The following is a 24,420-nucleotide window of genomic DNA, read 5'->3' on the forward strand; positions in this document are numbered from 1 at the left end:
CCGACCTGGGATGATTGGCGACAAAGCGACCGACCTCTTCAGGTCAGGCTATCCGACCTCTTCTCAAAGAGGTCGGCCAAATCGACAAGAAAGCCCAACAAAGAGCCCAAATAGAGGAACACGACCCATATCCAAAGGCAATCCAAGCCTATAAAGATAAAGGCAGTTCCCTTGAAGATAAGCTGACTTCACCCCAAATAAGATAAGATAAGATAAGATAACTAACTTATCTTATCAGAAAGGTCAGCCCACACTACTATAAATACACTGGAGCACCCAGGTATAACTCATACTTTGATTCTACAATAAACCTGCTTAATACCCATGATAACTTAAGCATCGGAGTCTCTTGCAGGTACCCCCCACCCTCCGGTGGCCAAGGATTAGCAGTGCAGCAAGTCCAACAAGTCGGACACAACAGCTCCGGCCGTCACCAGCCAGCCGGACACACCATCTCTGACCAGTACAGAAGATCTCATCTGAGATCGACCTCCAGTTTCAGGTAACCCTCGGAACATTGGCGCCGTTGCCGGGGACCCTGGAAGTCATTCCAACACCATGGCGGACGGCCATGACAATGACCACGACTCAGATCTAGAAAACAGAACACCGTACAAGAACGTGGACACTACATTGAAGGATGCTCCGAAATCCAACGGAGACAAAAACTCACCAAATCCGGGAGCAATAGAAGCGCTCCAAGATCGCTTAAAGCAACTTGAGAAAGAAACCCAACAACAACGGGAGATCGGAAAGGATCTGCAAAGAGAGGTACGACGACGTCGAGAATTGGAAGAAAAACTACAGCAATTAGAAGCCGATCTCAAATCAAAAGCTCCTCGGACCACTCCTGAGGAAAATTCACGCAAAGAACAAGATCCATTCACCAGGGAAATCATGAAAACCAAAATTCCAAAAGACTTCAAGCTCCCGGATATGATTTTGTATGATGGCACCACAGATCCCAACCATCATCTCAGCAATTTCAGAAGCAGAATGTACCTTACCGACGCCTCAGATGTCGTTCGCTGCAAACCTTTTCCAACAACTCTCATGAAGACAGCAATCAGATGGTTCAGCAACTTACCTCCAAAGTCCATCTCAAACTTTGACGACCTGGCCAAAAAGTTCCTGGCCAGATTCTCCATCCAGAAAGATAAGGCCAAGCATGCCCCCAGTTTACTAGGGATCAAGCAAGGAGAATGGGAGAGCCTCTGCAACTACATGGAGAGATTCAACAAAACATGCATGGACATTCAAAGCTTACCAACAGAGGCCGCCATCATGGGACTCATCAACGGCCTACGGGAGGGACCTTTTAGCCAATCTATATCAAAGAAGTACCCTACCTCCTTAGACGAAGTATAGGAGCGAGCAGAAAAATACATCAACATGGAAGAAAATGCTCGGTTGGGAGAAACCTCCAAATCCGGGGTCCCCTACCGAGATAAAGACAAGGAATCCAAAAGGAAAGAAGATCGGCAAGGGGAGAAAATCAAAAAATACCACAATTACACTCCTCTCAAGGTATCCCTAGTTGATGTATACAAAGAAGTCTGCCACATGGAGAAAATACCCCCAGCTCGGCCACTCAAAGGCAAAAGAGGGGGAGGAAATCGGAATGAGTATTGTAAATACCATCGAGTGCGAGGTCACTCTACTAATGAGTGCTTTGATTTAAAGAAAATCATAGAAAAGTTGGTGAGGGAAGGAAAACTAGATTGGTTTCTAGCAACCCGAGATGATGATCAAAGAAAGAGACGAAGGGACGAAGATATCGGACGAACCACGCGATCACCTCGTACACCAGAAAGACACGTCCACATGATACATGGCGGATTCGCAGGGGGAGGAATCTCCAAATCATCTTGTAAAAGATATCTCAAAGAAGTATATCATGTCGAAGGAAAGGAGGAAGCACCCGACATCCCTGCAATCACATTCACTAAAGAGGACGCATCTGGAATCATCTCGGGACACGACGATCCCATGGTCATTACCATCCTACTGGCAAATGCCAATCTCCATCGCACACTAATAGATCAAGGAAGCTCCGCCGACATCTTATTCAAAACAGCTTTCAACAAACTCGGTTTAGAAGACAAGGAGCTTAAGGCATACCCGAACAGTCTGTTCGGACTAGAAGATACCCCGGTACAACCATTAGGATACATATCACTACATACAACCTTCGGAAAAGGGAACCAATCTAGGACCCTCAAAATAGACTACATTGTGGTCGGCATAAGTTTAGCCTACAATGCTCTAATAGGTCGGACAACACTCAATCAACTCGGCGCAATAGTCTCGACCCCACATCTATGCATGAAATTCCCAACTACAGAAGGGATAGCTACAATAAAAGCAGATCAAAAGATGGCGTGCTGCTGTTATAACGAAAGTCTAAACCTCAGAGGCAGAGGAGACACTATAAGAAAAAAGGCCTATGGCCACGCTTTTTTTTGCCACGCTTAAAAAGCGTGGCCAAAAGTGGTCAATGGCCACGCTTTTATGAGGGTGGCAATAGATTAGAGATTTGGCCACTTTTTTTATTGCCACGCTTCAAAAGCGTGGCGAAAAGTATCAACGGCCACGCTTTTGTATGGGTGGCAATTGGTTAGAGAAACGGCCACGCTTTTTTTTTTGCCATGCTTCAAAAGCGTGGCCATAGAGAGAAACAAGGACGTTTTTAAAGCGTGGCGATAGGGTTTCATTACGGCCACGCTTACAAAGCGTGGCCATATCCTAATACGCTTTTGGCACGCTTTAAAAGCGTGGCCAAAAGGTTCTTTTCTGCCACGCTTCAAAAGCGTGGCCGTAGAGCAAAACAGTGACGTTTTAAAAGCGTGGCGAGAGGGGCTCCAACCCATTGACCCTAACCCGGCTCCTGACCCGGCTCCCAACCCGGCACCAACCCGGTCCCCAACCCAAAGACACTAACCCTAATCACTCGAAACCCTTCACTCTTGGTTCTGAAGCTCCTTTCTCCCTTTCTCCCTCCGTTTCTTTCATTCACAGAAACTCAGCCAAAAAACCCTAGCACTGTAAGCCTACACCACCGCCGCCGCAAGGAGTGGCATACTGCTGCCGTCCGTCCGTCTATCTAGCTTCCCTCGTGCTCCAAGTCTTCAACCCCCGTTCGCTGTCACCGATCGCAGCTGCTTCCTCGAGCTCGGCGTCCGTCGTCTTTGTCTGCTCAGCCGCGCTTCCGCCGCCGTTGGTTGCCGTTAACGTTCGCGTCTTCATTCAGCCGTCGTCTTCGTTCGCGTTTTTTGCCGTTCACCGTTCGCGTTCGCATTCGTCTGGAAGCCACGTTGCCCTGCTTCAAACTCTGCGACCAACCCGTGCGCTCCACCTAGCTATCAAACTGCTCTCTTTTGTCGCCGCCGTGAGTTCCCTAAATCCACCACCAGACAATACACTCACACAACACCAATACTCTGCTTGAAACTCTGAAACTTCTTATTTCTATTACAATAAGTAACTATTTGATTTGGTAGTGGTTTGGATCTTTTTCATAGACTGAATTAAAGTATACAATGTTATGTTCTCTTCTCTATCACATTGATACTAAGCTTTGAATTCTCTTATTTCGTTTCAAGTTTACCGCACTCAACATGTTTGATGAAATGCTTTAACCATATTTCGGGTTGGTTTTATGAATAATCTTGATACTAGTATCTAGTAAGCTAATTTTATGAAACTATCCTTATTTAGTTATACTGAATTACCACTTATTTATGTTTTCCACTCTATTGTTCAGCATAATTAGTTTAAAGATATAATTGGTCAAAAATAATTAATATTTTCTTTTGGGATTTTGATAACTTGTGAAGGGTTATTTTAACTTACAAGTTTGTTATTTTGAAATACGCAAGCATTCACAGGTGACGGTAGAAATACTGAAACAAATTTTTTGTTCCTCATAGATAATTTGCTTATCTTGAACATTTTATGAAATCATGGAGATGTCTGATGGAAAGACTGTAAAACTGTTTCAATGTATGGTTTATGCAAAGGAAATCACCTTGCTTTTGTTTATTATCTAACTTTTGCCTCTATTTTGTTATAAACCTTTTCCCTGTTTCAGAGACGCCCGGAACAGCAGAGTTGCTCTGTTTGACGGCATTGAGGAGGGAGGCATCCGAGCATCATCACTTTACTCCTCCTATAATGAAATTGATGAACAAGATAACGAGCGAGTAATGGGTGGATTGCAAGATAGAGTCAGTTTGTTGAAAAGAGTAAGTTTAATTTTTCTTGTAAAATAATCTAGACCTAAGTTTGTTCTTCCTGTATATTATACTTGAAGAACGCTGTGAATTATGATCATTTTCTCATTTATTTCTTTTCAGCTGTTGGTAACCTTCTCATTATTTTGATGTGTTAACGTGTTGTTGATGTGATTGTAACAGATCTCAAGTGATATACATGAGGAGGTGGATAGTCATAACCGGATGCTGGACCGCATGGTTTGCATATAACTATAAAAAATATTTACCATTTGCACTGCTACTTTTTTGTTCTTCTTTGATAAAATGTTGGTATTTGTTTAGGGGAATGACATGGATTCTTCAAGAGGAGTTCTTTCAGGAACTGTGGACAAATTCAAAATGGTATGTGGATTGTGGAATTGTAAAACCATATGGCTTTTGCAGTAGAGTTTTCATCTGGTTCTGATTTTTCTTTGTATTTGTTTTCTTCTCTACTTTTTTTAACCAGTCTTTTAATTATGTTGTACCTTCTTTCAGGTCTTTGAGAAAAAATCCAGCCGAAGAACGTTTTCACTTATAGCATCCTTTGTTGTGCTTTTCCTTATAACATACTTTTTCACTGTCAGTTTCTGTTCTGTTCTTGATTCTTGATTTTTGTTGATTTTGAATTTGTTCTCTAACTTTTGTGGTTGCAGTTTTTTATTTATTTGATTTTAATTTGTTGTTTGGTGTTCTCATGTCAATTTTGGTTAAGTGCTCTCTGTTCTTATTTTATTTTGATCACTCAGGTTTCGATCCCAGAATTGTACAATGGAATAGGTGATAAGCTTCCTAAATTTTATTATTCTGTTATCTTGTGTAAATTTTGTCCAATAAAATTTCTTTTTTCTGCTTTCCAGCACTTGTATACACTATTATTTTCTTGAAGATCGGTTCCCAATTCCTTTTCAGAAAAGCTACCATTCGTAATTCATAACTTCCTTTTTATCCTGCTTGTTTTATGGGATACTAGAAAATGTAGATGGATTTTCTGGTAGATTCCGTTTTCTTCATTTAACATTTCTTTGTAGTTGGTCTTTAAGTTCTAGACAGGAGATGATGTGTATTCACTTTTCTTATGTCACATAATTTTCATTTGGAGTGTTTTTATTTTATTATTATTACTATTTGCTAATTCATATTAGGGAACAACTTTTTCTATAACATGTGGCATGTAAAACTGCATAGAATTTAAGACAAAATGGTATGCTACTGTTCCAACTAACATTTGCTGTTCTTGAGATGTCAAAATATAATGTCACTCTACGTCACTAGCAGAATCCCAACTTGGTTTGGGGGCACTGAATGATGCAGCTCACTTCCCACATGCAAGATTTAGTTTAACTGTTTAAGTCAGTTAGAAAATGATCCCACATTCAGTTATATCAACCGAAAAAGAATCAGGCCTATTAGTAGAATTGAATGGAACTGAGTAATTCAACTCATTATTACATTTGTCATCGAATTCTATTGAGACTCAAACTCTTTTTCCCTTTCCCTTCCTCTCATTCCCTTCTTCTTCTTCCTACCCTAGACCCTAAACATTTACCTTACAGAAAAGTATAGGTTTTTAAAGGTAGTGTAACATTGGAAAATGAATTTCCAGGATGCATGAGCAGCAGAAAAGCATTATTATCAACAGAGCATTAATAAGGAGGGTAAAACAAAATATAAAAGCTGTGAGTAAATGTAATTTAGAATAAATTGAGAGATAAAGCAGGCATAATTGATGTCTTTAGAATGATTATTTTGGTTATGGTACAGTAGATCATAGAAAGATACTACAAATGGAATGATTTGATTACTGGTGTAAGACAGTTTATTTTGGATTTAGCTCTTAATAATTAATATTAACTTTGATACAATTCTGAATGTGTTGGGTATTTGATATGTGAACTTCAGTAGAATTTCTTTCTCAACATGACAGCAATGATAGTGAGCTTTGTGATTTAACGGCCGTATCTCTTGTTATTGCCACGCTTTAAAAGCGTGGCCGTATCTCCATTTATTGCCACGCTTCAAAAGCGTGGCCGTATCTCCCTCTATTGCCACGCTTTAAAAGCGTGACCACATCTTTCACATACGGCCACGCTTTAAAAGCGTGGCCATATCTCCCACCTATGGCCACGTTTTTAAACGTGACAATCTATAAAAAACGTGGCAAAAAAAAAACGTGGTGATAGGTTTGAAAAAGCGTGGCGACAGAGCAACCGCCACCCTTGAAGAGGCCACCCTTTCAAAAGCGTGGCGATAGCTCAAAAAGCGTGGCGAAAAGCTATCGCCACGCTTTTTTCAGCTTTTCGCCACGCTTTAAAAACGTGGCAATAGACATATTTTCTTGTAGTGAGAAGAGTTTCATACAATTGAGCTTGGCGGAGTGCAGCGATGAGAGGAACTCCGTCCGTAGCCAGAAGGCGAAATAGAGAAGGTTCAGATCGGAGACACCTCGGACAAAACAACTAATATCGGAATAATCCTAAGAGGAGACTCAAAAGAATTATTGATACAATTCTTACGCGATAATGTCGATCTATTCGCATGGAAAGCCGCAGACATGCCAGGTATAGATCCCAAGCTAATGTGCCACAAGTTGGTGGTCTATCCAGGATCTCGGCCGGTGCAGCAGAGACGAAGAAAACTTGGGCCAAAGCGATCCCAAGCTGTGAAAGAGCAGGTATAGGCACTACTGGAGGCAGGATTCATAAGAGAAGTCAAGTATCCACTATGGTTAGCCAACGTCGTCTTGGTGAAAAAATCAAATAGGAAGTGGCGAATGTGTACTGATTACACTGATCTCAACAAAGCCTGCCCAAAAGATCCTTACCCACTCCCAAGTATCGACGCTCTGGTAAATGCTTCCTCCGGATATAGATACCTCTCGTTTATGGACGCATACTCGGGATACAACCAAATCCCCATGTATCCACCAGATCAAGAAAAGACCTCATTTATAACACCGAAAGCAAATTACTACTATATCGTGATGCCCTTCGGCCTCAAGAACGCAGGTGCTACTTATCAAAGGCTGATGAACAAAGTCTTCTCAGACCACATTGGAAAAGTCATGGAAGTCTATGTGGACGACATGTTGATAAAGACACAAAGCGAAGACACATTACTGTCCGACCTGACTCAAGTGTTCGACACTATAAGGAGGCACGACATGCGACTCAATCCTGTAAAATGCACCTTTGCGGTAGAAGCAGGCAAATTCCTAGGTTTCATGCTCACACAAAGAGGAATTGAAGCAAACCCAGATAAATGCCAAGCTATACTCAACATGAAGAGCCCCACCTGTGTCAAAGAAGTGCAGCAACTCAACGGGAGATTGGCCGCCCTATCCAGATTCTTAGCAGGGGCAGCGATAAGATCTCTCCCCTTCTATGCTATGTTAAGAAAGGGAAAGTAGTTCGAATGGACGACAGAATGTGAATAAGCCTTCCAAGACTTCAAAGAGTTCTTAGGACGACCGCCTATCTTATCCCGACCACGAGAAGGAGAACCGCTCATATTATATCTCGCAGTAGGAAGCCGGGCAATAGCCTCAGCACTAGTCAGAGAAGACGAAAGTGGACAACAACCCGTCTACTTCATTAGCAAAGCGCTACAGGGATCCGAGCTGAACTACCAGAAGATAGAAAAGTTTGCCTATGCTCTCATCCTAACATCTCGACGACTTTGCCCATACTTCCAGGTTCACAGCATTAAGGTTCGAACCAACCAGCCCATAAAAAGAATACTGCAAAAAACGGATTTAGCAAGCAGAATTTTACAATGGGCAATTGAGTTATCAGAATTCGACCTCCAATATGAAGCCCGGACGGCCATTAAATCACAGCATCTGGCCGATTTTATCGCAGAATTCACAGACGCCTTAGAAACCCCCACAGAATGGAATCTCTACGTGGACGGTTCTTCAAATAAGACTGGAAGCGGCGCAGGTGTGATAATAGAAAGCAACCAAGGAACCCAAGTTGAGATCTCCCTCAAGTTCGGGTTCCCGGCCTCAAACAACCAGGCGGAATATGAAGCATTATTAGCCGGTTTGAAGCTGGCTACAGAGGTTGGAGCTCAAAAACTCAACATTTATAGCGATTCACAAGTAGTCACCTTGCAGATAATAGGGAGCTATCAAGCCAAAGATCCCACCATGAAAAAGTATTTGAATAAAACGAAGGAACAACTCAGACAACTCGGGGAATATAAGATCTGCCACATACCCCGCGAACAAAACGCCCAAGCTGACGCACTCTCAAAACTAGCCAGCACCAAACCAGGGGGCAACAATAAAAGCCTCATCCAGGAAATGCTACAGAACCCATCAATTTCGGAAGAGAAAATCCTAGCCATAACAAGTCAGGACCAAGGATGGATGACCCCCATAATTAACTACCTCAAAGCAGAGACGCTCCCCACGGAGGAAAAAGAGGCGAAAAGATTAAAAAGGGAGGCACAGTACTACACTATTATAAACAACATCCTGTACAAAAGAGGGATCTCAATACCACTACTAAAATGTGTACCGACCAACAACACAAAGGAAGTGCTAGAAGAAGTACACGGCGGCGTGTGCGGCAACCATCTCGGAGCACGAGCTCTCGCCAAAAAAGTATGCCGAGCGGGATTTTATTGGCCACTCCTACAGAAAGAATCTATAGAATTTGTAAAGACATGTCCACCATGTCAGAAACATGCCAACTTCCACATCACCCTGCCAGAAGAGCTCATCAGTGTAACCTCGCCCTGGCCATTTGCAAAATGGGGACTTGATTTTCTCGGACCCTTTCTCCAGGGATCAGGACAAGTAAAATTCCTCATAGTCGGAGTAGACTATTTTACAAAATGGATTGAGGCAGAGCCCCTAGCCAACGCCACCGCTCAAAGAAGCCAGAAATTCCTATACAGGAACATTGTCACGAGGTTTGGGTTCCATACTCCATCACCACAGACAATGGCACTCAATTCAAAGACGCAGGCTTCAAGAGACTAGTAGCAGACTTGAATATAAAGCACCAGTTCACCTCCGTCGAACACCTCAAGCCAATGGACAGGCCGAAGCTGCCAACAAAGCCATATTGGCTGGGTTAAAACGGAGACTACAAGATGCAAAGGGAGCTTGGGCCGAAGAACTTCCGCAAGTCCTATGGGCATATCGAACAACGCCACACTCCACGACAAATGAATCACCCTTTTGACTAGCATATGGAGTGGAGGCAATGATCCCAGTAGAGATCGAGGAAGGGTCACCCAGAGTAGTCCACTACAATGAAGAGGCCAACTCTCAACTTCAGAAGGAAGAACTCGACCTACTACCTGAAATCCAGGAAAGAGCTCGGATCATGGAAGAAGCACTAAAACGTCAAATGGCTTCCAGATATAATCAAAAGGTAGTGCCAAGAAGTTTCACGGAGAACAATCTCGTCCTAATCCGAAATGATATTGGAACAACTCGACCAGGAGAAGGAAAGTTGGCAGAAACTGGAAAGGACCCTACCGAGTTGTAAAAGTACTTGGGAAGGGCTACTACAGACTGTCCGAACTCGATGGACGAGAGCTTCCCAGATCATGACACGCCTGCAACCTAAGAAGGTACTACAGCTAGAAAAGTAAAAGATCTCACTATTGGATGCACTCTTTTTCCTGAAAAGGTTTTTTAATGAGGCACCAAGTTGAGACTCAAACACTATTCGACATAAAGGGATGAAAAATTCCCACATGTATATATTTGCACTTTTCTTTGAATAAAATATATATTTTAGATATTCTACAAGATTTCAAGACGCATTAATCTGAAGCATTCATCGTCCGATTATAAAGCAACAGATCGGCAGAAAGTGAAAAACAATTTCACTGCACGATCACGATAAAGATAATCGTCCGATAAAGGCGAAAACGCGATTCACCCAAAAGACGATCTAGAGATGACAACCACTTTCTACAAATCGGCAAAGATGAACATAGAATAATGTAAGAAGTTATCGAAAGTGATCTAAAAAAGAACTTGACGAGGTCTTACGGATTGCTAAAATAATAACTTAAAGACTGGCCGACGTTAAGAAGTTGGACCAGGTCAACCCAAGTTATAAGTAAACCCTGGAAAGAGGTCTGGCCAACCCTATTAAAGAGGATTACTTTAACTTAAAAGGGCCCGACATAACAAAGTCAACCCAAAATGAAAAAGTTATGCAAGTAGTCCCTGAAAGAGACCTGACAAAGGTCCAAAAAAGAGGACTACATAAATAACTTAAAGGAGACCGACATAACGAAGTTGGACTCCTGCTACTAAGAAGTTATAAAAGTAATCCCTGAAAGAGACCTGACAAAGGTCCAAAAAAGAGGACTACAAAAATAACTTAAAGGAGACCGACATAACGAAGTCGGACTCCTACTACTAAGAAGTTATAAAAGTAATCCCTGAAAGAGATCTGACAAAGATCCAAGAAAGAGGATTACAAAAATAACTTAAAGGAGACCGACATAACGAAGTCGGACTCCTACTACTAAAAAGTTATAAAAGCAATCCCTGAAAGAGATCTGACAAAGATCCAAGAAAGAGGATTACAAAAATAACTTAGAAAAGGACGACGTAAAGAAGTCGCCCTACTACAAAGCAAGTTACAAAGGTAACCCCTGAGAAAGACAGGACAAAGGACTACCAAAACAACTTGGAGGACCAACTTGAAGAAATCGGTTATAAATCATCAGAAATATAAGCAAGAGCGAGAAAATCAAAAAACAAGTCGGACCCACATAGCCATAACCTCAAAAGATCCAAGTTACGAACAATAAAGCAAATCCGAAGAGGACGAGCGGCAGGGTTCCAACATCCTCAGAAAACAAAAAGATACCAAGTTAAGTGCAAAAGCATGATATAATCTACAAAGTTATAAAGCTTCAGAGGCCACCAAAATCTACCTCAAAAGCTGGAATGTTACTTTTGTTTGTCAAAACAAAAAGTTGCTAGGCAAGCAACGAGAAAGTACTAGCAGTTAACAAAACATAAAGAGTTTAAAAAGCCCACAAGCCGGGCCAACTACGTAAATATCCAGAATAAATGGGCTAAGGGTCAGAAGACTTTTTAGCAGCATCAGTCCGAGGAGACGGAGGGCGAGTCTGGAGAGGAACAACATCTATAGTACCATCATCCCGGTTTAAGATCTGACAGTCAGGATCAGAAGCGGGAGGGCCGACCTCGGCAGGAACAGCAGGAGTTGACACCTTGGCAGAGGACACAGGGGGAGGTTCAACATCATCATCATCGTCGTCATCAGGGACAATCTTGCCATCCCTGACAACGTTATCTAGGCTAAAGAGGGTCAGGTCGGCCTCGGGAGCAATAACCCGAACTTATTCCTTCAGGTTCTCATAGGCAGCAGTTATACTACCAACAAGATGACCTTGGAGTTCGGAGTAATTAGCTCGGGCATTCTCCAACTCCTCCCTCAGGCGCAACACCTCCCGGTAAGATATCACATAACTATCCTTATGTCTCATAGCCGTGTCCTCGGCCAGCCTCACAGAAGCCGCCAGAGAGATGGAACTCGCCTTCTCATTCTCCAAATCTTTTTCCAACCTGGCCACCTTCACTTCAAGCTCCTCCTTCAAGCCTTTCATCCGATCAAACTCCTATTTGGCCTCCTCCATAAAAGCTTTAGTGGCATGGAGAGGAAGACTTTGAGCAGTTCGATATAGGGCCGCTCCCATATGTGCCATCTTGATACTACTCCGAGTTATATAATCAAAATGATGAAGAAGAAACACGTCGTCCATAGGGAGGACACCATAAGGGCCGATTTGTTGATCTACAAACTCGACCGCATCAAAGTTAGGAGCATCAAGGTTGAAAGGCTCAATTATTTTTTGCTTCTTACTAGGAAGGGCACCAGAAGCTGCAGCAGAAGATTGTGGAGGATCGACCAAACGAACCCGAGGAATAGGAATTGCTTTCCTCGGTCCGGGAGAACTCGGCACAGGAGGCATCTCTGGAACCTGAGAAGACCCCTCTCCGATCGCCTTGGCCGAGATGTTTAGAGTAGCAGTTGCCTTCTTTGCCTTCTTGTAGGCCTTTATAGAATCATTATTTTTCGACATCTCTGAAAATACAGAATCAACCACAAAAGACAAGTTACAACATAGGAGAAGAAAAGCTCAGAAGCAAGTATAAAAACAAGTCAAACAGTACCCAAAGCAGTTCGAACCAAAGATAGATCACTCAAGAATCTCTTCGTATCCAGATGGGGAGGTTTCCCCCACAAATCTTCAAGAACAACTACAAAGGCCCGCTCAACCTCATTAAGCATCTCCCATGTATAACGTGGCACTCTCACATTCTTTTGCCACTCTAGAGGAAAAGCGGGCTCATCATTTTCATCAAGAAAAAAGGGGCAGACCCCCTCAACAGCACGAACTCGGAAGAAATAGTTCTTAAAATCTTTAAACGACTCATCATACATGGAAAAAACTTTATGCCCCTGGGCCGATCTGAAAGAGACCCAGGAAGCTTTCTTTTTGGAGGAACCTCCGGGCTTGGCCGAGACGAAAAGATAAAGAAAAAGAGTTTCAGAAGGTGTTATGCCTAACTCTTGGCAAAGCAGTTGAAATATTTTGATAAAACCCCAGGAATTCGGGTGAAGCTGGGATGGAGCAATGTTACATGACCACAATAGGTCAGTTTCAAAAGCAGTAAAAGGAAAAGAAACGTTTAATTGGCTGAAGAAGTATTCATAAGCATAGAAGAAGGGACGCTCCCCCTCGATGGAAGTCGGAAAACAAACTCTCTCATCAGAATCAGGGGCAACAAGCTCATAATCCCCCTCACGGGCACTGTTACCACAAATCCTATGGCACTTCCTCAGCTCTGTGCAAAATTCAGCATCCACAACGGAAACACACAACAAAACAAGGGAGTCCAGCCAATCGGACATCCCCTCGGGAACTCTAGAAGACATATCTACAATGTTATTGCGAGAAGACATGAGGCCAACTAATCCTACAAGTAAGAAAAGAAGATGGGATTACTAAAAATATCTCGGACAAGGGAGAAAACAACTCAATACGATACAGGCGAACACACAGAAAAGGAAAACCCCAAGACTCAAACCAAAGTCCTGGGGCATCCTTTAGAGGCAATAATAAAGCAAGGTTCCTAGTAAAAATCTACTTCTCGCACCCCAGCACCTCTCAAAACAAGAAAAGAAGGCTTCAAACAGTAAGCATTTTCCATCAGATTAAAACACAAAAGTCTTCAAAAACATTGCCTTTCAGTCTAAGCCAGCAAAAACCATCCCCAAACATCAAGCACGCCAAACACAAACCATTAAAGATACAACCTTTTTCAGAATCAGACAAAAGCAACCGTCAAATAAAGCAAGGAACAGATGCGAATAGTGGTACCAGAACAGAAACAACAAGGAACATGCAAAGCCTTAAAAGCATCAAGCAAAAACAAAAAGGATCATGCAGAAGGTGGAAAAACCCCCAGAACGCACATTTTAACAACAATAAGGCACGATGGAAATAGAAAGATCTAAACATTCTCTAAAGGAAAATCAAAATCAAAACCTCATCAACAAAAACAAAGAGAAAGCACGAAATGGGACTAACCTGGAGACGAAAGAAGCTTCGAGGAAGAAAAATGGAGGCGCAGAAATAAAAGCTGCCCAGAAAATCGCCAAACAAATGCCACAACACAAGAAAGCAGAAAGTGCAAACAAAAAACAGAGAGCGAAGAGAGTGGAGAAAAGAAGTTACGAAAAGGGCGAAGGAGAGAAACCGTTTCTGGGTTTCCAAAATCAAAATAAAGAGCCAAAGGGAAACAGGGCAATTAATGTTAAAATTAATGAAAACATTAAACCCTCGCACGTTCCCGAAGCGCCGATATAAAAGCGCACGCATTTAGAGGAAAAACGTTCTACATTCAAAAGCTTCTATGAAGAAAGCGACAAAATGCTTGAGTTCGGCTTCAAAGGACCAAAGTCAAAGACTCGACCTCGACAAAAGACCGAGCTCAAGCAGGGGCACTGTTCATACCCTGGGTCGCGCTACCCAACCTGGGATGATTGGCGACAAAGCGACCGACCTCTTCAGGTCAGGCTATCTGACCTCTTCTCAAAGAGGTCGGCCAAATCGACAAGAAAGCCCAACAAAGAGCCCAAATAGAGGAACACGACCCACATCCAAAGGCAATCCAAGCCTATAAAGATAAAGGCGGTTCCCTTGAAGATAAGCTGACTTCACCCCAAATAAGATAAGATAAGATAAGATAACTAACTTATCTTATCAGAAAGGTCAGCCCACACTATTATAAATACACTGGAGCACCCAGGTATAACTCATACTCTGATTCTACAATAAACCTGATTAATACCCATGCTAACTTAAGCATCGGAGTCTCTTGCAGGTACCCCCCACCCTCTGGTGGCCAAGGATTAGCAGTGCAGCAAGTCCAACAAGTCGGACACAACAGCTCCGGCCGTCACCAGCCAGCCGGACACACCATCTCCGACCAGTACAGAAGATCTCATCCGAGATCGACCTCCAGTTTCAGGTAACCCTCGGAACAAAATCTATCATTAAAGAAAGCTACCAATATGGCAAATTCATCAAAGGCACAACCCTTTTCAAAAATGAAACAGTTTATCAGCCCAAAACTCCAAATATGAAGATACAATCAGAAGCGGGAAAAGAACATGCAAAACCTTAAAAAGCATCAACTATTAGCGAAAACGCCAAGAGCATACTAGAAAACATGTATCACAACAATAATCGAGCACGACGATGCAAAAAGGTTCAAGCTTTTCAACATACATTCAAGAAAAATCAAAACTTTACCAAGAACTGAATGCAAAACGACGAGGGAAGTAAAGAAGCGGAAAGAAGAACCAACCTGGAAAAAGGAGAAAAGCTTCGAAGATATTGAAGATGGAAAGATAGAGTCCGGAATCACATTTCAAAGCAAAGAAAACACCAACAATCACCAAACGGCGTCGCAGAGAGAAACGTGAAAATATAAGTCTCAGGTAAAACAGAAAGATAGAAAGAAAAGGGGAAGTTACAGCAAAGAAACAGAGAGGAGAAACCAACTTTTTGTGAAAAGTTCAAAATGAATATAGGAGGCAAAGAAACGGCTCATTAAAAGAATTAATGAGGTTATTGAACCCTCGCGCATTCCCAAAGCAAGAAGACGCGCGTTCTTCAAAAGAGTGAAAATTCAAAAATGTTCCGCATTCAAAGGAGAACTCTACAAAGAAGAAGTCAACAAAATGCTCGAGTTCGGCTTCACCATAAAAGGATCGAAGTCCTAAAACTAAAGACTCGACCTCAAAAGAAAGACCGAGCTCGAGCAGGGGCACTGTTCATACCCTGGGTCAAGCTGTCCGACCCGGGATGTTTGGCGACAAGTCGACTGACCTCGTCAGGTCTGAATTACCCGACCTCTTCTCAAAGAGTTCGGCCCAACCACTACAGAGGCCCAAGAAGGCCCAAACGAAGGGGGATAGCCCAATCTAAAGGCAGTTAAAACCTAGAAAGATAAGGGCGGTTCCCCAGAAGATAAGATGACCTCACTTAAAGATAAGATAAGATAAGATAACTATCTTATCTCCAGGAAGGTCACTCCACACCATTATAAATACACTGGAGCACCCAGGTATAACTCATATTCTGATTCTACTAAAAATCTGCTTAATATCCTTGCTAACTTAAGCATCGGAGTCCCTTGCAGGTACCACCACCTTCCGGTGACAAAGGATCAGCATCACCACCAGTCCAACAAGTCGAATGCGATCGCTCCGGCCGCCACCCACTAGTCGGACACATCAGCTCCGACCAGCACAGAAGATCTCATCCGAGATCGACCTACTATTTTAGGTAACCCTCAGAACAGATGTGGAGAAAGAGAAGGAGCGTGCTACTAGGGCAGAGGCAACTGCTAACTTGGCTGAGGAGGCTGCAAAAAAGTATAAGGAGAGCTATACTCGGACCTATGACGAGTTGCTAGAAACTAAGGAGAGGCTTCAATCTGCCCAAGATGATTATTGACAAACCCTATTTTTAGGGTTTATCTTGTGTTAAATTTAGAGGGATTTTATCATCCTTTCCTACATTTATTCAATGAAATAGCATAGTTTTGTAATTCTCCTTTAATTGTGCTTAAGAGTGAAAACATACTTTTCAAGTCTTAAAATAGCTAAATTTAATTCACCTTGATTCCATTATATGCCTTGATATATTTGTTAAGTGATTCCAGGTTTAGGAGGCAAAGATTGGATTGAGGGAATGAAGAAAAAGCATATAGAGATGGAGAACTCATGAAGAAATGAAGGAATCGCAAAGCTATCAAGCCGACCTCTTTGCACTTATTTGATCATAACTTGAGCTACAGAGGTCTAAATGAGGCGGTTCTAGTTGCGTTGGAAAGCTAACATCTGGGGCTTCGAAATGATATAAGATTTTCCATAGTTGCCATGCGTATAGAGATGCGTACATGTACTGTACGCATACGCACCGATGGTTGCACATGATTCACTTAATGCAACTCGTGGCTAGCAATTTTAGAAGCCTTGTGGGCCCAATTCAACTCATTTCTGATGCTATTTAACCCAAGGATATGAAGAGGGATGAAACACTTAGACACTAGTTTAGTTTTGGGAGGGAAGGTTAGTTTCTAGAGAGAGAAGCTCTCACTTTTCTCTAGAATTAGGATTAGGTTAGATCTAGATTAGAATTTCTTAGATCTAGGTTAATTTCATGCTTTGATTTACTTTTCCTTTGCAATTTCTTCTTCTTCTACATCTTCTCTCTCTAGCTTAGCATTTAATTCTTGTAATTCTCTACTTTTATGTTCATGCACTTTTGTTTCTTCTATTTCTCTTTAATGCAATTTATGATTCATGTTCCTTTATTGTTCAATTGAATTGTTGTTGTTGTTTAATTCCTTGCAATTGAGTAGTGTAGATTTACTTTCCTTGCAATTTTACTATGCTTTCCTTTTATGCCTTCCAAGTTTTTGATAAAATGCTTGGTTGGATTTTAGAGTAGAATTTTATGCTCTTGGCTTGGGAAGGTAACTTAGGAACTCTTGAGTTACTAATGTCCAAGTAATTGATGATTGGGAGCCATTAACTCTAGATCTCACTAATTGAATTGGTGGAGAACTAGGACTTATGGACTTGGATTGATATAGCTCACTTGACTTTCCTTTAGTACTAGTTAGAGGATGACTTAGTGGGATTGATCATTGCCAATTCTCATGTTGTGGTGAGTGATAGTGATAGAGATCCTTGACCACCAAATCTTGCCAAGACCTTTTTATCTATTAGTTTATTTTTCGTTGCCATTTACATTTCATGTCTCTTATCTCAAAAACCCCAAAACACACCTCATAACTAATAACAAGACACTTATTGTAATTCCTAGGGAGAATGACCCAAGGTTCCAATACTTCGGTTTATAATTTTAGGGGTTTATTTTAGTGACAAACAATCTTTTGTATGAAAGGATTATTGTTTGGTTTAGAAACTATACTTGCAACGAGACTTCAATTGTGAATTTTAAACCGTCAAAAATTCGTTCATCAATTATGCCAAGCTTTAGGGGCACATGGTGAATAGTATGACTGATATATTCGAGATCCTGAAGGCTTAGGTCCGAGTTATTGCTCCTGAACGCCGATCTCTCCTTGTTCAGCATGGATAATATGGTGGAGGATGGCAAGATTGTGCCCGCCCCTGACGATGATAATGAGGGTCCTCCTCTTGTGCCACCAGCCAAAGCTTCGGCAGCTTCAGCTTCTTCCGTTCTTTCAGAGGTCGACCCTCCAGAGCCCGAGCCTGATGTGCAGATTCTGAACGGGCCGGATGGAGTTGTTAATGCTACCCTGATCTCGACCATGCCTCCTTCTCCCCCTGCCAAGGATGTTGCCACTGGGGCAAATTCGGATCCCCTATGACTTCTTATGATTGTGTACTGTTATAGTCCGACTTATGGACTTTGAACTTGTTTATGTTTTTGTAAGTCTCTTGTAGTTGACTCTTTTGACATTTGGTTGCTTCTCAGCAACTTTTGTTTTGAAAAATAAACACTTTAAACTCTGGGGCTGCCTTTTAGGTGGGCTTTGAGTCTTTAATGTTTTATTTTGATAGGCGCATTTTGCTGGAGGTTTACTTTTTGCAACCCTTTGTGAATTTTATAGAGATTAGGTATTTCCCAACCCAACCTCCTTTGAGTTGGTTTTCCACCCTTGCCCTTGGGATCACGCCTTCCTTTGAGTTGGTACTTGTCAACCCTTTATCAGGTCGGGCAAAATTATCCTTGCGGCTTGGTGTCTGAGCTTTTAGCGACATGTCCGATAACATTTCAGTGTTCTTTATATAGAACCTTTTTAGTTTTGGATGACTTTTTGTAGTCCTGTTTTCAGATCGTGTCTTCTTTGAGTGGAGTTTGCACCCTCTTAGCTAAGCACTTTTGAGCCTTAAGTTGTTTTTCAACCTTTTTGGCTTTTCCTTTTCTTCAGATCGTACCTGTGCCCCCTCTTTAGCTGACGTCGACCCGTACGACCTTGTTACTCGGGATTTTTAGTCATATTCCAACAACTTTTTAGGTAGTGTTCCTGATGAGGAAGCTTTTCTTTATAGTTTGTTTGGATGAATTTTTAGTGCCGTTCCGACTTGTGCTTTTGCCTTTTAAGTAGTGTCTTTTTTGCAAGACTTGTACCTTTCCACGAAGCACTTCTGGCCTTTGGTTCTTTAACCTTTCTTTGGCCTTTGCGAGGTGTTTTTGTCCCTTTTCAGTGATCCTTTCATTGGTCTGACTTCTCTGTCGGGCCTTCTTAAGTTATTTTTAGTAATCCATTTTTAGTCAGACCTCGTCAGGTCGCTTTTTATAGGTTACTTTTTATAACTTCTTGCACTAACTTGCTTCTATCACTTCACCTTGCCGACCTCTTTGTAATCGGGCGATGAATTTTGCGTTTTATGAGCTTAGATTAATGCATCTTGGTAGGAAACTTTTTAGGGAATTGATAACTTTTAAATGATAATAAGATAAAAAAAATAAATAAAAGTGTATACATACTAGTACTTACCCTTCTAGGTCGGGCAGTTTTTTAGATCTCGGCCTGGCGCCTCATTAAAAAACCTTTTCAGGAAAAAGAGTGCACCTTGACCTAAGATCTTTACTATTTTCTAGCTATAGTACCTTCTTAGGTTACAGGCATGCCATGACCTTGGTAGCTCTCGCCCTTCGAGGTCGGACACCTTGTAGTAACCTTTTCCCAGTACTTCTGCTACTCGGTATGGTCCTTTCCAGTTAGCTTCTAGCTTTCCTTCTCCTGACCGACCTGCTCCGATATCATTTCGGATTAAGATGAGATCATTGGTGGTGAAGCTTCACTGGATTACCTTCCGATTATACCTTAGAGCCATTCGACACTTTAGAGATTCCTCTCTAATCTGAACTCTTTCTTGGACTTCAGGAAGTAGGTCGAGCTCTTCCCTTTGAGCTTGGGAGTTGGTATCTTCATTGTAGAGGATCATTCTGGGAGATCCTTCTTCTACCTCCACGGGAATCATTGCCTCCATTCCTTAAGCAAGTCAGAATGGTGATTCTCCAGTAGTTAAATGTGGTGTTGTCCGGTATGCCCATAGGACTTGTGGGAGCTCTTCAGCCCAAGCTCCCTTAGCGTCTTGTAGTCTCCGTTTTAACACTACAAGAAAAAAGGCCTGTCGGCACACTTTTTTCTTGCCACGCTTTTAAAGTGTGCCGAAAAGTGGTCTATGGCCACGCTTTTTTTTGCCACGCTTGAAAAGCATGGCCATAGAGGGAAATCGGCACGCTTTTACGAGGGTGCCCACTTGAAATTTGGCCACGCTTTTTTACTGCCACGCTTGAAAACCGTGGAGATAGAGCAAAATTGGCATGTTTTTACAGTGGGTGGCCACTGATTAAAATTTTGGCCACCTGTTTTTTTGCCACGCTTGAAGGAAATCGGCAAGCTTTATAAGCGTGGCTATAGTGTGTTTATTTTGGTACCGTAAAAAAACGTGCCGATAGAGTTTCCTCCACTAAAATTTAATTTCCCACTTATTTTTTTTCACACTTAACTTTTTTTTCCTAAGTTTTTAAATTTTTACCCTAAATGATAATTTTCAAATTTTCACACTTAACTTATTTTTAATCCTAAATTTTAAGATGATTTGTGATTTTATTTTTTCACCATTCAATATTTTTTTCTTCTTTTTCCAGTATCTTTTTTTTCATTACAAAATGTGTATTTATTTTATAATTTGTTTATTTTTAAATCACATAACTTTGTTAGAGTACACCTAATTCTTATGTTACCAAATTATACTTAACAAAATTAGTTTAAGATAATTTGATCAATTTCACAATTTGTACATTGTATTAATAATTAGTTATTTAAAATTCTTAAAAAATATAACAAATTATAATTTAGAATCAAAAGTATTTAACGTAAACTCAATATTCATATTTAAACTAAATTTGATATCAAAGTATGAATTAAAACTTTAAATGTTATCATTTGAATTTTTTGGTTTCTTTGGTTTTGATAAAAGTTAGAACAGAGTCAAAGAATTCCCTTTCAAACCCTAAAATCTTTTTAACCCTAAAATTCCCTTTCAAACCCTATTGCGCCGTCACTTCATCTTCACTCTCGAACCCAGCAGCTTCCTTCGGCGTCCATCGTCATCTTCATCACTGAAACCCACCCTCATCTTCATCTTCTGGAACCCAGCCTTCTGGAACCCAACCCTTCATCGCACCCAGAAAACCCTAACCTCCATCACGTCACCATCTATCTCACTGGTTCGTCGTTGTGTTAGCCAGCTCGCCATTCCTCTTGTTGTCCTTCTCGCCGTTCTGGTCGTCGTGCTACTCGCCTCTCTCTGTCGCGGTTCTGCTCACCTCTCTCTGTTGCAGTTCTGCTCGCCTCTCCCAGTGGTACATGTTCTTCATGTGATTAGGTCAAATTGTAAATAATTAAAGGCCAAATATTCATGTTGGAGCTGAATGGGATGTGTGATTTTGATTTTTGATGTGTTGTTTCTGTTTCAGGTGAAGTACTGCTCTGAGAATAACAAGAGGCTTATTCACTTCTCTACTTGTGAAGTGTATGGGAAAACAATTGGAAGCTTTCTCCCCAAAGATAGTTCTGCTTCTGTTGATTGGAGGGAGAAGGGCGTTGTCTCCCCCCTTAAGGATCAAGGCCAATGTGGTTAGCACATTAAATTAAAGTTTAATTTTGATGCTCTATAATATTAATTCCCCTAAAAGGATTTGATTTGATGTTTTGGGTTTTATTGTGAAGGGAGTTGTTGGGCATTCTCAACAGTTGCTGTGGTGGAAGGGATCAATAAAATTGTGAGAGGGGAGTTGATATCTCTGTCAGAGCAAGAGTTGGTGGACTGGTTCTGGTAATGCTTCTAAACTTTTTTTTCTAAAGTAGGATTAAGGTCTAAACTTTGTTATTATAATTTATAATGCTAGATTTGTTCAGAACTTGTTATTATAATTTATAAGGTTGATCTGTTGTTCTGAACTTCTGAATATTATTTGTTCTATTTGTTTGGTTTTGATATGTTTTTATTTTAGTTACATATAATGTTGATTTGTTCTCCAAGTTTGGGTCTGATTTATTTTGAATTTAATTAAAATATGTTCTGATTATTGTTGCTTTGTTCTCCTTGTTTGTTTTTTATTTATTCTGATTTTAATTGAAACATGTTCTGATTATTGTTGATTTGTTATCCTTATTTAGTTCTAATTTTAATTGTGCAAATTTTGACTGTTTTAGAGATTTATTTGTTCTGTATCAAATTATGGATTTGGACGGTTTTGATTTGGCGCAACATGATCAGCTTTACCGCTTTCTTGTGAGGAGGACCGGCAGCAATTTCAATGTCGTGATACTGAAGGGCAAGGTTTGTTTTTCCCTCTCTTATCTTTCTCAGTGTTAAGATTACTGCTGGTTTTCCTTCTTTATAAGGTGAAAATCCAGTGTGTCATTAAGCTTGATTAAATTCAGCTGGAGCTCATTAATCTTTGTGATCAGTTCTGTCCAAATAGATTATTAATTTGCTTGTGTATGATTAAACCTTGGTACTTTGTGAAAGAATGAACAAATTAGCAGCCTTAATTTGCTTCTGTTTTGCTTGCCATATAGGTTCACTAATCCATCTTCATTAAACACAATGTAATAAGTTCCTCACTGCCTTGCACGTAATTATTTGCAGTTCTTAATTTATCTTGGACTTCCACTAACTCACCGATTCCAACCATCAAAACCCTAACTCAGATCTATACCCTACAACATGGCTTTCAGTAATCACCTCTCCTACTTAATTTTCTAATCTGTTTTTTCAGTTTTAATAAGCTTGGATTTTTATTTTTTATTTTAGTGCATTGAAAACCGTATCTGAACTAATCAATGAAGCACTTTCATGTAATTTTTGAATGTGTATGTGTGTTTTTCAGCGTGTCTGTGACGATGCTATTGTTTTGACCAGTTTCAGAGATGCTTGGAAACCCCATCAAGTTGAGTGATGCAGTAAGGTCAGCACCATCAGCTTCTAGCCCTGCCACCTTAGAGACTGTGGCTCTCTATGGTAAGAAGAAGGCAGCACCAGCTCCTCCTTCAAAGAAAGATGATGCTGCTGTCACTCTTGCCAATGATGAACTCACCAAGTGGTATGGTAAGTGGTTGCTCCTATCTTCACATCCTTTCTTTCTTTTGTTCTTTACCATATCTAATCTACTTACTAGAAAAACTTCTACATGAACTACTTTTTATTAAATTATAAGTATTCTTTTTAGCGAAAATTCAGTATAGAATATGCAAATAAACTAAGAGAACCAAAGTAGCTAACAAGTCTATAGAGTATAGACATGGTTGTGTTCTTTTGACAATGTAATTTGTTGAAATATGGTAACAGAGAAAGGAAGAGAAGGAACTAACAAAGTTTGACTTAGCAGTAAGAGGAGGGTAACTTATTGCTATAGCCTATAATCTCCTAATTAGTCCTAATTAAGTTCTTGTAATGAACTAACAAAGTTTTTTTTATATACTCTAGTTGTACAATTCAAGGTAGAAAACTAGTTTCTGATCATTGCTTTCATTTGGTGACAGGTCCTGACAAAAGGATCTTCTTGCCAGAGGGTCTCTTGGACTGATCCAAGATCCTACCATACTTGACTGGAGAAGTGCCTGGAGAGTATGTGGATTCTTCTCTAGCTAGTCCCCTTTGAATCACAAACATTGTGAAACTTTGACTTGTTTTGCTTAAATTTTCTTTGATATTTGTTGATGCAGCTATGGTTATGATCCTTTTGGTCTCAGCAAGAAGCCAAAGGACTTTGCCAAGTATGTCTTAACACTTTTTTTCAAACTTGATATATATCCTTTTAGTCACATTAGTTTACGAACTGCTTTTAATACATTTATTATTTGAAGTGTACTGGTTGATCCCTTTTTTTTTATGTTAAATTTCTCTCTAGTATGCTTGGCAAGTAAATTCACTTCATTGAATGGGAATGATCATCTTTCTTGTTCCAGAATTGGTTTCAAAGTAGAAAATAAATGTATATATGCATGCATTAAAAGATGAACAAAGAACTATATCTCTGTTCTCTCTTTGTTTAAGTGAATGATCATTAGCTCAGGAGCTTGTGTTGGAAAATTTACTCGTAATTAATGAGACTGAGCTTATATTTATGCAGAAAAATTGAATGGTTTTGCAGTATTCTGGTTGAAGTTGAAAACCTTGCTGCTAATTGTAATGAGACTGAGCTTAAGTTGTATTGTTTTTGTATTTTTTTTTTCAATTTTTAGTTTTGGAATTCGAACTTGAGATTTATTTTGTATTTGAGTATTAGTTTTTTAATGTATAAAACAATTATCGCAAAAATTATGTCACTAATTATTGTTTGATTTCTGTTGTACTAAAAATTGCATACTATATTTGTAGGTTTGGTAATAAAAAAGGATTGAAAATTTATATTTTGCAGGTAAAAATAAGAAAAAGGATTTTTTTTTTAAAAAAATTTATAAGGTATTGCCACGCTTTAAAAAGTGTAGTCATATCTTCTCCTATCGGTACGTTTTTAAAGAGTACCCAAAACTAACATTCTGGGATGTTTTAAAAGCGTGGCG

General features: G+C 40.6%; 1 protein-coding gene and 1 long non-coding RNA gene across 2 annotated transcripts; both read left to right on the top strand.

Annotated features, from left to right (window-relative positions):
• Positions 3,963 to 16,292, top strand: LOC107646907 (bet1-like SNARE 1-1). The gene is made up of 6 exons (XM_021105529.1): positions 3,963 to 3,994; positions 4,091 to 4,244; positions 4,416 to 4,472; positions 4,557 to 4,616; positions 4,752 to 4,835; positions 16,122 to 16,292. The coding sequence occupies exons 1-6, from the start codon at positions 3,963 to 3,965 to the stop codon at positions 16,290 to 16,292; spliced, it is 558 nt and encodes a 185-aa protein (XP_020961188.1).
• Positions 22,755 to 23,635, top strand: LOC107648210. The gene is made up of 3 exons (XR_002348819.1): positions 22,755 to 22,963; positions 23,398 to 23,482; positions 23,581 to 23,635. It is a non-coding gene; the product is annotated as an uncharacterized LOC107648210 (long non-coding RNA).

The sequence above is a fragment of the Arachis ipaensis genome, chromosome B06, assembly GCF_000816755.2.
Source record: "Arachis ipaensis cultivar K30076 chromosome B06, Araip1.1, whole genome shotgun sequence".
Lineage (NCBI taxonomy): Eukaryota > Viridiplantae > Streptophyta > Magnoliopsida > Fabales > Fabaceae > Arachis > Arachis ipaensis.